At 37.4% G+C, this 18,683-nt stretch overlaps 1 protein-coding gene across 2 annotated transcripts in view; it reads left to right on the forward strand.

The window, feature by feature from the left end:
• Positions 1-18,683, forward strand: part of CERT1 (ceramide transporter 1) — a 99,741-nt gene that overhangs the window by 40,513 nt on the left and 40,545 nt on the right. For both annotated transcript variants that reach the window (XM_056112650.1, XM_056112649.1), the window contains exons 4-5: positions 3,449-3,556; positions 5,344-5,482. In XM_056112650.1, coding sequence (XP_055968625.1) covers positions 3,449-3,556; positions 5,344-5,482 — 247 coding nt within the window. The remainder of the gene's footprint in view (positions 1-3,448; positions 3,557-5,343; positions 5,483-18,683) is intronic.

The following is an 18,683-nucleotide window of genomic DNA, read 5'->3' on the forward strand; positions in this document are numbered from 1 at the left end:
AATTTTATTTTAAATCACAGCCCTCTTTATTTAATTATTCTACTAATTTACAACATTTTTCACATGGGGTTTGCTTTAAAACAAAACAGGTCAGTGTGTGGATGGTTACTACATAAAAATGACATAAGTAAACATAAACTCTTACTGGGCTTTATTACAACATTCATATTTTCAACTCATGAAAAGTGCTCCACTGAACTTTTAACTGATATTTAACTGACATTTCATCTGATTTGTATTTTCCCCTTTCCCTTAATTAAAGTGGAGAGAGGTTAGGGATGGGAGGTTAGTTAGGGATGGGGGGAACTTAATTTTTATTGTTTTGTTGTTTGCTTGTAGTTCACTGCCAGTGGTGTTCAGGGAACCATGTGGTATCAAGCATCAAATCTGGGTCTCCTGCATGCTAAGCACATGTCCTGCCTGTTGAGCTTTCCGACTCTGTTAATTTTTGTCTGCACTTCTTAGCTGTGGTTCTTGTTGGAGAATATTCTGAGAAATAGGATGAACTTCTCAAAAGACAAATCCTGTTCAAAAATATAGCTCCCAAATTTTCTTGTACCATTGCTTTTGGGTTTTTTTTTGGGAGGGGGGCCACACCTGGCAATGCTCAGAGAATACTCAGGGCAGCCTCAGGGGTGCCAGAGATCGAACCCAGGTTGACCTTATGCAAGACAAGCACCCTACCTATTGTATTATGACTCCAGCCTCTTGTACCATTGCTTTTGGAGTTTAGATGAACTGATAAGAGATTTTAAAATAATTTATAAGGTTATCTCCCAGGTGATTAAACCAAACCAAAAAACTGTGACTTTAGAGAGTTCACTTTTCATATTAGTATGTGGGCTTTTCTGGTGTTTTATTAAACTTATATAACTTTGAATATTAGTTTTTCTTTTAAATATTCTCAAAAGATCAAAATACTTAATGCACATGAAAGAATTATTCCAAAGATTAATATTGCACTTTGACCAGTGGTAACATTTTGTAGCTGTTTTCCAAGTATATCCTTAGAAAAATCCCACTGGCCCCCTCTAGTGGCCAGAAGATTACACTTCCCCCTCTTTTTTTAAATTGAAAAGGAGTGTAACAAAGGTGTGTGGTCTTTACAATTGTAGTATTTAAAAGAAGTAAACCTCATTGAATAGAAGGCAGGTAAAATAAGTGTTTTATTGAATCAAAATTGCACTTCATATTTATGTTCAGGAATACTAGCATATAGATTTGAGAAAGAAGGCTATTTTGTTTCATTTTGCAGACTCACACAGCAGTGCTTAGGGTTTACTCCTGGCTCTTCTGAGTTCAGGGATGACTCCTGGTGGTGCTTGGGGGACTATATGGGGTTCTGGGATTCAAATCTGGATCAGCCACATGCTTACCCACTCTACTATCACTCCAGCCCCAAAAGAAGATGGATTTTTTTCCTTGCAAAGTAATTTGCATTATTTGTCTTAAAGGAAGTATATTTAAAAGAAAAAATATCGGGGCTATAGCAATAGCACAGTGGGTAGGGTGTTTGCCTTGCATGCGGCCAATCCGGGTTCGATTCCCAGCATCCCATATGGTCCCCCGAGCACCGCCAGGAGTGATTCCTGAGTGCAAAGCCAGGAGTAACCCCTGAGCATCGCTGGGTGTGACCCAAAAAGCATAAAAAAAAAAGAAATAGAAAAAATATCATACAGTGACTTCTGCGTTGTTTCAGATACGATTTGATATTCTTAAAATATGTCTTGGTGATTAGAGATTATAACTAAGCACAGCTTATTTTTTCTTGTAGAAAAGTGAATGTGGGATTTAGAAATAATAGTCTTAAGTTTACTCCAGAAGCATATAGATTTTGAAGATTTTGAAGATTTCATGCAGTATTGTGGGAGAGGATTCATTCTAGTTACTGCTCATTGACCTCTCAGCCACTCCCAGCAAACCATGTTGAGTTGTTTGATGCTAGGACCTATGGTTGTGGTACTGCTTTGGCCCTCTGGTGGTGCTTGTTTTCCTCTAGTACTATACCCGTTGGTGCTTGAAGGGCCATGCCTTTCCAGAAAACAAAACAGGGTCCTATGGCTACGAAGTATGTGCCACTGACCCTTGTGCTCTTTAAGAATGTTTAATAGTACATCCGTTGTGACCATTTCTGTCCTTTTTCTGTCCTCTCCATTTGCACTGCTTTCAGACAGCAGTCCTTTTATAAATTCAGGCTAAATTTGTCTTCATAGTAGAAATATTTGGGAAGCTGGAATGTGTCAATAACATTACCACTTTACAGAACGGTTTTAAAACTTTAATAATTATTTTTAGCCACTATGACAGTCATTTTTATTAATTATTATCTTTGATGGCATATTTATTTTTCGAGAGCTATAGAAAACTAAATTAGACCTCTTTCATATGAATAAGAAAATTAAACTTAATTATAAAGTTTGAGGCTGTTAATGATCTTCTTTTTAAGTTTTAATTTGGCAGCATCCTCAAGTGAGTCAAGATACTTATTTAGTGATTGTGTCATAAAATTTCTCTGTGTAGTGGTAAGATTATCAGGAATGTTTTAAAGAATAGGAGCATCACTGACACAATTCCTAGAATGACTAGTTCTTAAAATTTAGTGATTCGTGTATGTATATGCATATTTATTAAATTACTGGGCCCGCTCAAGCAAATCGATGAACAACAGGAGGACAGTGCTACATTTATGTTTAAAGATATCCAGTACACTTGATGGAATAGAGTGAGAAGTTACCAATTTTTTTTTTAACTTTTTATTGCTTGTTTCATATTTTTCAAAGAATGTTAATTGAGCATAATTTACATTTAAATGGAAGCATATCACTCTTAACCTTTAGTCACCATTCAAATTGAGCAGCAGTGCGATTAGCATTCATGTGAATTTTCTATTTATTTAGAGTTGTCAGACTCATGCATAATTATACACATACTACAATATACTACAATATAATACAATATACTACAATATAATACGTAATTTAGTATATAGTGGGTTTTAAGTAAAACTTTTACAAAGTTAAATGCAATTTAACTTTGGTAGAAATGCAATTCAGCCTTCACATTTATTTGCTTTGTATTTCATAGAATGTATATAGCAGTGTCATTGTGGTTGTAGTTTTCGCTTGTTCAAGTCTTTGTTGAAAGGAGATACTTATAGCTTTAAAATAGTAAAATCTGAAAATAAAAGACGAGAATAAAACTTTTAAAGTGGAGACTTCAGTACAACTTGGTAATATTTGTACTTTTTTTCAGATCTTAAAATACCATTTAGATTTGCTCTGTTTAAGACTAATTATTACAAAGCAAGAAAATGCTCTCAAGTTGCTAATTATTGATACACTAACCTAACAATTTAGAGTATAACTTTTATTATCTCTTAAGTAGTTTTAGGTTTTGTTGTTTTGGGTTTTTTTTGTTTGTTTTTCATGTAGTTTACTTTCTGTTTTAGACTGAATCTGGATATGGATCTGAATCCAGCTTACGCCGACATGGGTCAATGGTATCACTAGTGTCTGGAGCAAGTGGCTATTCTGCAACATCCACCTCTTCATTCAAGGTTTGTGGTTAGGAATGCTTTAAGGTACAATAAATTAGTGTGTTTAGTGCTGAATGTGATGAAGACAACTAGTTTTTAAAAGAGTTTTTGATGTAAGTTATTTGAAATTGATATAGAAAAATAAGGGGTGAACTGTGACTTTTGTGAGTATAAAATGAACATTTTGGGTTTAATTTTTTTAGTCAGTGAGAGAAAACTTTAAAATTCTTGGTCAAAGAAGAAAATTTGTCACTAGAGAACACATGGCCGCTCAATACCTCTATTGCAAACCACAGCACCCAAAAGGAGAGAGAACAACAGAGAATGCCCTGTCGCTGAGGTGGGATGGGGTGGCAGGGGGTAGGGTGGGAGCAGTGGGAGGCATGCTGGGAACATTGGTGGAGGAGAATAGGCACTGGTGGAGGGATGGGTAAATGATCATTGTATGACTGTAATGCAAACACGAAAGTTCGTAAGTTTATGACTGTACCTCACAGTGATTCACTAATAAAAATTAAGAAATAATTAAAAAATTAAAAAAAAATCGGTCACTAACCAGAAATTAATAATTAGTGTATCTTCCCAAGGACAATGGAAAATGGACAAAGTCCATTTGTATCTTTTTGTATAAGAATTATTTATGTTGCCCTTTGTTTTCTGCTACTTAACCAGTTATAAAAGAGCCCAAATGTTATGAAATAAAAAACTTTTTTGTGACCAAATAACACAGCTATTCTGTCCTATACATGACACACTATGTTCTTTGAAAGAATACCAAGTATTATATGTGTCAGTGTCTTTGTTTTCTTTCACAGTCTTCTAATAGAAAATATTTTAAATTAATATATGACCAAATTATTGGACTTACTGCTCTCTTAATTCCTCCTGGCGTGTCTCCATCAAGTCCCTAGACAGGTTGCTTTTTTAATTTTTTTTTTTTTTATTGAATCACCGTGTTACAAAGCTTTCATGTTTGAGTTTTGGTCATACAATGATCAAACACCCATCCCTTCACCAGTACACATTTTCCACCACCAAAATCCCCAGTATTCTCCCCATCCCATCCCAACCCTCCCCCTGCCTTTGTGGCAATTACCATAATACTCTCTCTCTACTTTGATTACATTCACTATTTTGATACCAATCCCACCATTATACCATTTTCCTGCCACCACTCAAACCTGCCGAAAAGGCAATGCTAGACAATATATTTTGCATTGCTTGTTATGAATAGCATAAGATGTTGATCCTGGAATTTTAAAAGTTTTAGATAATTAGGGCCTGGAGAGATCTCTGCAGCGAGCTGCTCAGTTCTGTGATTCTTTTGTGTGTCTCTGGATGATGGTCATTAAGGAGCTCAAATAGTAGCCAGAAGCAATTGGTGGGCACCATCTCAAGGTTCCATGGGATGGAGGGATAAGACAGGTTGGTCCATCCCCCATTCCATGAGGCCTGGCATTTGCCATTACTGCTCCCCATGTATCTGGGCTTCTCTTTGAGTTCTGGAAGATGGCGGTCACTGGGATTCCTAAGGGGCAGGTGGAGGGACAGCATCTGCTCCCATATGGAGTAGCCTGGTGAAATCCACCTGTTGCATAATTCGGAGGCATCTCTGCAGTGAGCTGCTTGTTCTGAGATTCTTTTGTGTGTCCTCGACAGTTTTTAAGTCTTTCCCAGTCATATTACATTGATCTTCACAACTCTTCCTGTCCTATGCCCTTAATAGTAATGTGCTGAACCACTGTAAAACTCAACTTCGGTTTCATTGACTTGGATTGCATCTTCCCCTGCCTTTTTGTGTTTTGCAGAAAGGTCACAGTTTGCGTGAGAAATTGGCTGAAATGGAAACCTTTAGAGATATCCTATGTAGACAAGTTGATACTCTACAGAAGTTCTTTGATGCCTGTGCTGATGTTGTCTCCAAGGATGAACTTCAAAGGGATAAAGGTTAATTAGGCTATTACAACTATTTTTACTTGGAGAATGAATGGATTTAAAGCCTCTTGATCTTAAAGGGTAATGTCTTTAAGTGATAAAGGTAATTATAGTCACTTGCTGCAAATTCCCAGTGTTTTCACTATCTAAATGACTTGTGTACTTTATTTTGTGGTTTTGAGGATGGAACTCAGTGCCTCAGACATACAAGGCAAGTGCTTTAGCACTGAGCTATAATCCCCAGTGTTTGTGTATTTTAATCACACAAACTAATCTGATTAACCCATACCAGATAACACTGAAGGTTTTTTTTTGCTTTGTTTTTGTTTTATGGGGGGGGTGGGAGGGTTGGGGAGGGTTGAGCTACACTAATCTGTGTTCAGGACTTATCCAGGGTCTATGCTCAGGGATCACTTTTCAGAGTAATCAGGAGACCATATGTGGTGCCAGAGATTGAACCAGGCTTGGCCATGTGTAAGGCAAGTACCTTACACTAAAGGTTTTTCCCCCTACCCCCCTATTTTTATTTGTTTTGGTTTTGGGTCACACCCAGCTGGGCTCAGAGATCACTTCTGGAGGGCTGGAAGGATCATCTGAGAAGTGTGGAACCCAAGTCAGTTGCATGTAACAAGGCAAGCACCTTACATGCTCTACTATCTTTCAGTACGAGTTTTGTTTTTTAATTTATCATGATTTATAAAGTGGTTGCTAACAGTTTCAGGCACCACTGAAGATATTAAGTTACTTGTGTGTATACCATTAATCAGATTAGTCCTATTATGTGCGGTACGCATTCTGGCACTGATTCCCAGTGAAACTTGTTGGCCCTGTTTCAGTGATTTCCTGTCAATTTCCTCAAAAAGAAAAGAAAAGGAAGGAAGGAAGGAAGGAAGGAAGGAAGGAAGGAAGGAAGGAAGGAATGGAGTACACATACATGTAAAATTAATTTTGTTGCTTTGAAGGAATAAATTCATATCAGTCATATCAGTATTATTAAAATAGCACAGCGGGTAGGGCGCTTGCCTTGCAAGCAGCCAACATGGCCGACCCGAGTTCGATTCCTCCGCCCCTCTCAGAGAGCCCGGCAAGCTACCGAGAGTGTCTCGCCCGCACGGCAGAGCCTGGCAAGCTCCCCGTGACGTATTCGATATGCCAGACACAGTAACAACAAAGGCTCCAACGGAGACATTACTGGTCCCGCTCGATAAAATTGATGAACGGGAGGAAAGTGACAGTAACAGTGACAGTGACTTGTTTATTCCCAGTATAACTAGGTTGCTTGACATGGTTTCATTTCTTGGTTTTATTAAATGTGTTTGATTTGAGTTAAGGGGCTTTTTTTGTTTTTGTTTTTTTGAAGGGGGGGGTCTTCTCCTCTTCCTTCATCCCTCTTTGCTGCCTGCTTTTGGATTTTTAAAAAATCAGGTTTTTGAGCAAGATTGATAGTATAGGGGTTAAAGTGCTTTGCCTTGCACATGGCCAATCCTGGTTTTAATCCTCGCTCAACATATGTCCCCTGATCCCTGAGCATTGCCAGGTGTGGCCCAAAAACCAAAATAATCTTTTTCTTAAGTTATACTTGTTAACTTTTTGGCTATAACTTTAGTGGCTGTAATTTATTTTAGTGGCTACTTTAGGATTTATAGTGTACACTTTTAATTTATTAGCCTACAAGTAATATTTTACCATTTCACATATAGTATAAGAATCTTCAAATCATAAGGACATAAAGGGAAAAAAAAGAATCTTCAGGGGGCTGGAGTGATAGCACAGCGGGTAGGGCATTTGCCTTGCACGCGGCCAACCCAGGTTCGATTCCCAGCATCCCATATGGTCCCCTGAGCACCGCCAGGGGTAATTCCTGAGTGCAGAGCCAGGAGTAACCCCTGAGTATCGCTGAGTGTGACCCCCCCCAAAATAAAGGAATCTTCAAATCATGTATTTTCATTTCTCCCCACTTTTGAAGCAAGTTACCATTGTTTTTAAAACAAATTCCCTGTGAATTACTAGGCTTTCTAGTCTACATTATGGAAACAGGTGCTTTATCTGCACCATATAGGCTTTTGTTACTTTTCCTTATAATCTTTAAAGCTCTTTTCCCACTTCTGTGATTCCCTTCACATGTATCTTCTTTCCATAGTTTACTCTATACAGAGTACAGAGTTTTATCTAGTGCTCTACTTTGTGAATTGTTTTTTTTATTATTATTATTCTTTTTGAATCTTATAATTCGTAATCAGACGTGTTATCTGTTGCACCACTGACCCAATATCTTTATTCTTTTTGTACTCTGGACTGTAGGGAGGATATTTGGGCCACACCTCCTGTTGCTCAGGTCTTACTCCTGGCTCTGTGCTGAGGGGTAAACTCCGGGAAGTGCTAAGAGACTGTTTGCAGTGCCGGGTATTGAACAGTATCAGTCTTGTATTAGGCTAGAACCTTAAACCTTGTACCTATACTATCTCTCTGACCTCTCACTGTACTTTTGGTTGTATTTCTTCACCCGAGTCTGTTGGGCAACTCCTAGATTCCCCTCTGACTAATTTGGAGAAGCAAATTAAACTGTTATGATAGTTAAGTGGAACTCTCATCAATTATTCCTGACTATGATAGTTCATTGTTCTCTTTTGACTGTTATCTAGTGTGTTAAACACTATTTCGTATACTTTGTCCAGTTTTTTAGTTTCAGAAGGGTAAATTCAGACCCTAATACTCCTTGGTTAGAGCAGAAGTCCATATTCCTTAATCCCATAATTTATAGAACTTTGGTTCTTAACCCTTGGTATTTACTTCTCATTTTAAAAAAGAATTTGAGGGCTGGAGCAGACAGCAGACAGGGCACTTGCCTTACACACGGCTGACCTGGATTTGATCCCTGGCACCTATCTATATGGTTCCCTCAATCCCACCAGGAGTGATCCCTGAGCACAGAGCCAGGAGTAAGCCCTGAACACCACCAGCTGTGACCCAACATTAAAGTAAATAAGGAGTTTGAAAAAATAATTTAAGTAATACTCTTAATTATATGACTGAATAAGTAAGTACACTGGTAAACTGTTTTAATTTGTTTTGTGTCCATCATGAATTTTGTTCTGTGTTTTTTTTTTGGTTTAAAAACAGAAATTCAGTATTTTAAATCCCTGACATGATCATAACTGTAGCTTCTTTCTCTGCATCATCCCTGTCAAAAACATTTTTTTATTTAAGCAAAGAAACTAAGCAGATGTTATAGCAGTAAGAGAGTCGAGTTTGTCATATACTAAGAATTCCTTCTCTGGTGATTTATTTGGAATTTAAGAGAAATACAGATTCTAGAATGCCTGATTAGCCATTTTGACCTTATTTGGGGGACACAGGACTATTTGATCATGTGAATTTGAAAACGGTCAATAGAAACAACTCCAGGGTGGTATATACACTGCCTGTGATAAAAGGCATCATTCTTGTCATTTGGATGACACAGGGCTCTTCACAGATACATGCATGGCAGAGTAGAACTCCTAGACTTATTTATGATAGACTGTCATATTGAATGGTTTTAACAGTGATTTGGGGTTATTTGTTAAGTCAGAAATTAATTTCACAGTTCTGGAGGATAGAAGACTGAATTCAAGGTATTAAAAGAGCCACAGTGGAAAGATCTGTTCTAGGACTCTATTCTGGTTTTGTAGGTGGCTCTCTTTCCTTGTGACTTCATATCATCTTTCTCTATCCATGTAAGTAGATATTTGGAATTAAACACATAGGATTAGGATCAACCCCTATAACGTCATCTAACTTGATTATCACTGTAAAAATCCTACTTACAACAGGCACTTTCTGAGGTATTCTGAGTTAGGACTGTAATATTTGAATTTAGTAGGGATTGGAGAAAGGGCACAAATCAGAACATAACAAGTAACTGATTTTTCTAAAATCCTACTTTAAGAAATACTATTCTTAATACTAGTTTTAAGAATACATGATGAGTAGAGTGCAAAGCCAGGATGGCAGAAAAAGGAGTAATTTGAGAATGCTTCTGGGATCCCTCAACAAAAAGTGCAACACCAACAATTAATAACAGAATCCTGCTTAGGATTCCACTGAGAACGTTCAGCGTAGAACTATGACAGTATATCAGAGAGAGTGTCTGCTATGAACTAAGAGGAGCTGCTGCTGCTACTTGAAAGTTAAGGAAAGTTAACAAGAGACTTGACAGAGTACCAGCCGAAAACATGACTGAATCCAGGCAGCCACTGCTAGGAGATAACTCTTCTGTAAAATTAGATCCAGCTGCAACAGTAAAGATACAAGATGTGGAAGCAATAAGGAACATGACTGCTGTGTGGATCCCACTGATTTGAAAAACAGACCTGCTATGAATCCTTAAAGTATCGGCAAGTAGGGGGCCTACTCTCTGCACCCAAGTTCTGGCTTTACATCTACTAAACTAGGAAATGGTGGTTACAAACTAGAAGCTTGAGTTCAAGTTAGCAGTAGGCATTGTGTATATTTTGCTGGTAGTCTTGCTGGAGGTCATTGTTCCTGAGATGGGCCCACTCAGTTAAGCCAAGACTAGAGCAAGCTTACGGTTGACTGACACTTGGACCTGGGAAGCAAGTGACTGAGAACTGGAAGCATGTTTTAAAGCCAGCGCTGGGCATTCTCTGATGTTTATGGCAGTTTAACTGGGGGGTGAAGGGGGGCAACCATTCCTGAGGAAAGCCTTGCCCTTATTAGGTAAATATAGCAAAGGAGACTCTCAGCTAATGGACACATGCAATCTAAGCCAGCCATCTTAATGCAGCCGGCCCACTCTCAGCTGTGAATAAGTAGGTCATTTATTTACAAGGCATTTTTATTTTTAATTGAGGACAAGTGCAGTGGTAGAAACTAGCTATCTACTAAGTTTGGATCATCGCATAAGTTATCATCTACACAGACCCATTTGAATACAAGGCAGGTGCAAGTCTTTGTTGATTAAAAAAAAAAACAACCACTACCTTTCTGCTATAAGTGTTTATGCATCATGGGGCCTTTTTTGATCTGAAACTTAGCCCCACAAAGTACATGGCTACAGTTCTGAGTCACTTTCCCAGGTTGGCTGAAATTCAACTTTTGTATCTGCTGCCAGACACCAGCAATAACGTAGTTAAAGTTCAGGCCAACTAGAACGCAGCCCTGTAGTTATTAAAAGGACAGTGTGACCAAAATTCCAAAAAGGTATCTACTGGTGCACACAGGGTCAGAATCATAGTCACTGACTTGATTTTGTGAGCATAAGTTGGTGATTATTACCAAGAACAGCTCATACTCAGGTTTTCACCCCTAATCCTCACATAGCACCAGGTATAATAGAAAAAAAATGGAGAAATTTTACCTCATTAATGAATGGGGACAAAAGGGCAGTAATGTCTTCAAATTTACCAAAACTTTCAAACTCCTGAGGAAGACTTCCAAGCAACAATTCTCTTGGTGTTCTATTAAATTTAGAAATCAGCCTGTGATGCATCTCAGTGGTAAAGTACATGTCTTGCATCCATAAGACTTGGGCTTAATCCCCTGCACAGCATAGAAGAAAAAATCAGTGGAAAGAAGCCATTAGTAAATTCAGAGAAGTTACAAAGGAAGAGAGCTAAAAGTATGGCTGTTAAGGTGAAGAGAGAGCAATAATAGGCCTGGATAGCAGAACAGAAGCCAAAATCTGAATTACTGGCCTCGAGGTCAAGATAGAGGAAATCAGAAAGGAAGAGAAATAAAAAATTTAAAGGAATTTTTTAAAAGATGAGTTTTATTGGAGAACTTTTAAAAGGCATAACTTTTAGTGGGAGATGAAATTGAGGAAGTGAAAGGAACAATTCCTAATTTCTCCAGTCTGAGGAGAACCACCCCTATATCCATAGTATATCTAAAGCATTAAATAAAAAGCCCATCTATCTACTATCCTTCCATATTTTATCACTTTGATTTGAGGAATATGACATTTTCAAAAAAACAACAGCTAAAAGCAATTGTTGCCTTTAAATGAGCTCCGCAAGAAACATTTAATGGTCTGTATAAGGCATGCAAACCCCCCCTGGAAGCAGAAAGATACATAAAAGGCACAAAATGGAAGAAAGAAGCATGTAATATAAAAGAAACTCAGAATTAACTCTGACTTATTTGCTTTACATTTGAAAGGGAAAATATCTGAGAACATCATATAAACTACATGGTAGCTTCAACACAAAATGTAGAAACTAAAAAAGAAACTAATCATTATAAAAGGCCAATATCAGAGTGCACATGGAGAAAACACGAAAAGCCAGAGAAATAGCCAGACTGCAGACTACATGCTATCCTCATAGACAAAGGCAATAAGTACCTATATGTCAATTACTTAATATTTTAGTGGATTGAACTCCTCAAAAGGCATAGAGTGGTTAAATGAATGGGAAATGAGATTTAACCTTCTGCTTATAAGTGGTACACTTGAACATTTGATAATAAAGACTTAGAGTAAAAGTCTAGAAAATAATCATATATACAAGTGGTACCTAAAATGGACAGAGACAGCTATACTTACATCAGTCAAAATAGAATTTACATAAAAGAAGGCTGTAAGAGATAGGGATAGCATTTTATATTGATTGAAGGATCAGTTTATCAAGAAGACTTACCTCTTATCAATATAGATGTAGCAGATGAAAGCCAACGACACCTTGAAAGCAGCTACTAAGAGATCTATCTGAGGAGAGACATTGACAGCAACACAATAGTAGCAGGGCATTATAAAACACTACTCTTATTGAACAGATCCACTAGAAAAACAAAATCAGAAGATACAAAAGTTGTAAGTAGAAGAGCTCAGATTAATAGAGAAACCCTCAAAATCCTAATACATATTCTTTTCCATTGTGTATGAAGAATTATCCAGGTTATATCACATTCTAGGTCACAAAACCAAGTGTCCATTAAGCCATGAAATAAAAGTTATACCAAGTTTTTGTTAGATCAAAATCCTATAAAGATATAGTAAACTATAAAAATTGGGAAAACATGCAAGCATTTAAAGATTAAATAACATGCTATCATTCGACAGCTAAAGATTCAAAGAGGAAATCAGGAAATAGATTCCTAAAATAAAAATTAAGACATTTGGGATACAGCAAAAGTATTGCTAAGATGGATGTTTATAGCAGTACTGGCTTACATCAGGAAGCAAACAAACAAACAAAAAAAACAACCTCACATCTAAGGAAACTATAAAACAATATATGAAACCCAGATCAAAAAGGAAGGAAATAGTGAAAATTAGAGCAAAAATAATAAATCGGAAACAATACAAAGGGTAGGTAAAACGAAGAGCTGTTTTTGGAAAGATTGACAAGATTGACAAAACCATAATTTGTCTCATGAAGGAAAAGAGAAAAATAGGAAAAAATCAGATCATAAAAGAACATTATAAACAAATGTCTCAGAATTACAATCATAGAACAACTTTATGCCAATAAACCAGAAAACTTGGAAGAAGTGGATGAATTTTTAGAATTATACAAATTCCCAAGACCAAATCAGAAACAAAAAGAAAACCTGAGCAGACCAGTTACTAGAAGGGAAATGAAAGAGTAATCAAAAATCTCCCCAGAATCAAAAGCCCTAGGTCCAGACAGGTTTACTGGTTAAGTTCTGCCAAACCTCCAAATGTGGCCTATTTTTGCTTTTCAAACTCTTTCAGAAAATTGAAGAAATGGAAGTTTCTCACAAGTTTCTGGAAGGCAAATGTTTTCCTGATATCAAAAGTAGACATTATTAAAAAGGAAACATATTCCTAATAAGCATGAATGCAACAGAATTAACAAAATCTTAATGATCAGTAACCAAAAGGATTATGCACCATGATGAAGTGAGTCATTCTAAGGGTGAAAAGATAGTTTAGTATATACAAATCGACAAGTGTGCTATACTACACTTAACAACAACAAAAATCTATGATCATATCTGTAGACTCTGTAACACCCATTCATGGTAAGAGTTCTCACCAAACTGGGGATAGAAGAACTTAAAACTCGGGGTGGGGGGGTACAGTGATTCCATAGCTAGCATTATATTCAACAGTGAAAAACCTCTAATCAGGTAAAAGGTAAGATGTATAATATTTTTGCCATCATTATTCTATTATTCAGCATAGTATTGGAGGTCCTAGCTTTAGCAAATAGTGAAGAAAAAGAAATGAAAGGAATTCAAGTTGGAAAAGAGCTATTTCTGCTTGTGCCTGTTTAAAAAAAAAAACAATAAATAGATCAATACTATAAAGTAGCCCAAACACAAAAATCTGTTGTCAAAGCCAACAGGTGTCAAATGGACACCAAAATGTCCATTTCTGTGTGCATACAATGAACTGTGCAGTAGGGGTGGAAACTGCATTTCCACTTTTGTCCAGAAACATCTGGTATTAGGAATCAGCTAAGGAGGTAAAAGCTATATGCCAACTCTGTCAAAAGAAATAAAAGACACAAGGAAGTAGATATTTTATATGTACAGGTTAGGAGAATTTACATTGTTAAAATGGCTCTAAAAGCATTATGAAAATGCAATGCATTTTCCCTATCACAATTCCAGTTATTTTCTTCAAAGGCATAGATTAAGGGCCAAAGCAATTGTTCTTACACATGGCTGACCTCATTAGATCCCTGCCACCACATATGGTTCTCCAACCCCTGCAGGAGTAAACCCTTAGCACCTCTAGGTCTGGCCTAGCCCCTCCTCCCCACCAAAAAGACATAGACTAGATACAGCAAAAATTTTTATGGAATCGTGAAATTCCCCAAATCACCATAGCAGTCCTGGAAAAAATAGAGGTGGAGGCATTGCGTTCCTGATTTTCTACTGTAAAGTTTCAGTAATCAAAACAGTGTGATACTTAGTTAAAGTTACAGTTCATATCAGTAGAATCAATTTGAGAGTTCATTTGTAAACCCATCGATGTATGGATAGTAATTTATGACAAAGGAATTAAGGTACCTTGATAAAGGAAAGCCTCTAATAAATGGTGTTGGGAAAATTGATTAACTGCATGCTAAAAAGTGAAATTGAACCCCTATCTCACACCATACATAAGTTAATTAAAAAATGGACTAAAACTTCAGTATTAGACCAAATCTATAATTCTCCATGATACTGATTTCAGATACACCTTCAGTTCACTGAATTAACTGTTGGCAAAGAAAGCAAAAAATGACAATAATACTGCATGAAATTTAAGTTTCTATACTGCAGAAGAAAGTACTCTCTGCTGAATGATAGAAAGTATTTGCATACCAAATAATCTTGACAAAGAACTAATATCTAGAATATATAAAAAGCAACCAGAATATACAAAATACACAAAATATGTTAAAACCAACCTTTTCATACCTGCTGTGACAGAAGAATAGAAATATTCTATGAACCAGCAAAAGGTTTATTCAGTCCACTTAAAAAATTAGAATTTTTAGCTAGTATAACATCTGCCTCTGCTTAGACCCATAACACTCTGATTTACATTTTTGAGCTGTGTGTTTGGGAGGAAATTTTTGGTGGACAGCCAAGAAATTTCTGTAGGCTAATTTCTGTCCACAGAACACAAATGTAAGAACAGGTATATAAAGCATTCACAAGACTAGATTAAAAAGTCAGGCAGCCATATCTAAAAATGGGAAGAGCTAAACAGACAGTTTATCAGAGAAGATAAGCAGATGACCACCAGGCATCACAGTCACGGTCCTTCCGTTGCTCATCGATTTGCTCGAGCAGGCCCAGTAACGTCTCCAACATGAGACTTGTTGTTACTGTGTTTGGCATATCGAATACATCACGGGTAGCTTGCCAGGCTCTGCCGTGCGGGTGAGATACTCTTGGTAGCTTGCCGGGCTCTCCGAGAGGGGTGGAGGAATCGAACTCGGGTCGGCCATGTTGGCCGCTTGTAAGGCAAACGCCCTACCGCTGTGCTATCGCTCCAACCCGACAAGGCAATAGCTCTTTCTGATTCTTCAAAGTTGAGAGTTGACAAGGAAATAAAGAACCTCATATACTGCCTGGTGAGGATGTGATACAGTAAGAATGCTTTGGAAAACAGTCTGGAATGTCGCCAGAGCTTAAACAGAGAATCACCATATGATCCAACAATTCCATTCCACATGAGAACTAAAAATACACATACACACACACACACACACACACACACACACACACACACACACACGAGCTTGTATATTCACAGAATTGTTTACAAGAGCTAAAAAAGTACAAATGACCCAAATGTCCATCAGCTGAAAGAAAAACAATATGCAGAATTACTATAGGATATTATTCAGCCACAAAAAATAAAGTTGGTATTATTACACGATAAACCACGAACCTTGAAACTAACTGAAAGAACTCTGTGATTAGAGACTCCATATTACATCAAGATTCCATTTGTATGGTTATGTCCAGAATAAATGTATAATAAGTGACAGGCTGGAGAGAACTAAGAGTAAGGGAGACTGAGAGGTAACTCTTGATGCAATATAGGATTTATATTTCACATGATTAAAATATTCTAAAAATATGGTGACTACAGAACTGTGAATATATGAATCACTAGTGATTACATCCTTTAAATGTACTACTTCAGTATTACAAAGTATTTCAAAAGAATAAAAAAGTCTTAAAGCAGTCCCTGACGCACCCACTATGCTATTTTGCTACTCCTTTTTTGAATTTTATAACTGTTAGTGGATCTGTATCATCCAGTCAGATTGTCATTTTGGTTTTCGAGATTCTGACTGAATTCTCTTTGTATTTTGAAATCTTTTTAGTTTTGACTCTGGGATAGAGTTTTAGTAGAAACACATTTTTGGGCCACACCTGGCAGTGCACAGAAATTATTCCTGGCTTTGTCCAGGGATTACTTCTCAGGCTCAGGGGACCATATGGATGTCAGGGATTGAACCTGGGTCTGCTGAATGCAAGGCAAGCACCATATCTGCTCTACTATCTCTCTAGCCCCTCATCAGAAGCACATTTTTGAATCTTCTTCGTTTTTTTTGATGGGATAGAGTATTATTATTACTTGAAACCTGAAAGAAATCTGTAGATGGACCTTGTTTTATTGTTTGCTGTCACAGTTTTTGTAATTCTAAAGGCTTTGAAGATAATATGTGAGCCTTAGACTCAGAAAGAACAATAAAATCATCAAGTAAACAAGGGTTTAATTATTAACTAGAGCTCATGTCTCAAGAAAATACTATAACATTTGTGACTGGAGAGCTAGCTCAAAGAGCTTCGTGCATGCTATGTGCAGATTTCATCCCCAGGACTGTCCGGAGGGATCACTGAGCACAGGAAGGAGTAGCCTCGGAACTGGGCTGGGTGCAGTGTAAATACAAACACACACACACACACACACACACACACACACATACACACACACACTGAGAGAAAATACTAGTGTCTTTTAAGTAAACTTATCAACACTAAACCTTTAACACATTAAGAAATTATGTTACTCTGAATGACTTAAATTTTCTTTAGTAAAAGGCGAAAGATTTATACTATCAGAAAAGAAGGATTGGAACGATAGCACAGTGGGTAGGGCGTTTGCCTTGCATGCGGTCGACCTGGCCGACCCAGGTTTGATTCCTTCACCCCTCTCGGAGAGCCCGGCAAGCTACCGAGAGTATCTCACCCACACGGCAAAGCCTGGCAAGCTCCCCGTGACGTATTCGATATGCCAAACACAGTAACAAGCCTCACAATGGAGATGTTACTGGGCCTGTCAAGCAAATCGATGAACAATGGGAGGACAGTGACAGTGACTTAAATTTTATTAAAATCAAAAAAATATGCAGACTCTTATTTTTAAGTTTGTTTTTGTTTTGGGGCCACATCTGTGCTCCGGGCTTACTCCTGACTGTGCTCAGGGATCACTCTTGGCAGGACTTGGGAACCATATGGGATACAGGGGATCGAACCCTGAGTCCACCCGTGGCAAATGCCCTACCCTCTGTACTGGTGCTTCAGCCCTCAGATGACTTTTATTTTAATGAAATCAGAATTTAGTCTTTCCTTGCCTAGAATTATTGTAATGTTAAACCCCAGTTCTGTGCCCACATTTCCTGCTTTTTACTCTGAATATCTGTCTAGGAATCGGGAGAGTTTAATTTTTATATACATACGTGCGTATAGATGCACACCTATGTAATTCACCAAAAAGAGAATTTTTAAGTCTGTGATTGACTTCTTGGTAAATAGTTCTGTTTGCATTTTGAAACTTAGAAGGTTTGGGGGGCCCGCTCTATACCCCTTATTATACTCTATTCTAAAGACAGAAATGAAAGAGGTAGAAATAACGGTTGTGGGACTTAAATAGCTTATGAATAAGGAAAGCTGAAGGCAATTTAAAATAATAAATGAACAAGTCCGAATCATTATAGTAAACTATTTACAGACCAACAGGCATATGAAAAATTTTATTGCTCATCATTACTGATTATCTGGGAATTGCAATTTAAAAAGACAGAACTTCAGAGATAATTTAGCTGACTGGAGTGCCTGCTTTACAACCTCTGGAGACCGGTGGTTCAGTCCCGAGTACCATATAGTTCCCAAAGCACCACTGGAATGACACCTAAATTAAGTGAAATAACTCACGGTGATTTCATTTATATGTGGTATAAAATGAAACAGGAATGGACAGTGTCCAATAAAAGCAAACCCTTGGATTCAAACTGAGTTTGCCAAGTTGGGGTGGGGGAGGAGGGAGGAATGTGAAAGAACAATTTATAATATGGAAGGAGAAGTGACCTGTGATCAGTTGTGGAAAGTTTTTAGCAGATAGTGTTGTATATATATATTGCCTCTGAAAAATTGCAATTTTTGTTTGTTTGCTTTTTTTTAGTTTGGGGACTCGTATATACCCGACAGTGCTGAGGGTCTATACCTATCCAATGTTTAGGAGATACTCCAAGCAGTGCTCAGGGGACCATGAAGTGCTGGGGATCAAATTAGGACCACCTATATGCAAAACTTGCTTTCACTCAGTTGAACTATCTCTTTTATCTCCTAAAATATATATACATTTTTATAATCATGCCTGGCTAAAATTAAAAATTACAAGACAAAACATAGGTTTCTGTTTTCACAGTAATATGGGTTGCTGTCCCAAGTCCAAGGTATTCTTGTATTCTTCCCTTAAATTATCAAACTAGGTGAAATTTGAAGAATTTTGAAA

The sequence above is a fragment of the Sorex fumeus genome, unplaced genomic scaffold (assembly GCF_029834395.1).
Source record: "Sorex fumeus unplaced genomic scaffold, SorFum_2.1 ptg000018l, whole genome shotgun sequence".
In the NCBI taxonomy this organism is placed as follows: Eukaryota; Metazoa; Chordata; class Mammalia; order Eulipotyphla; family Soricidae; genus Sorex; species Sorex fumeus.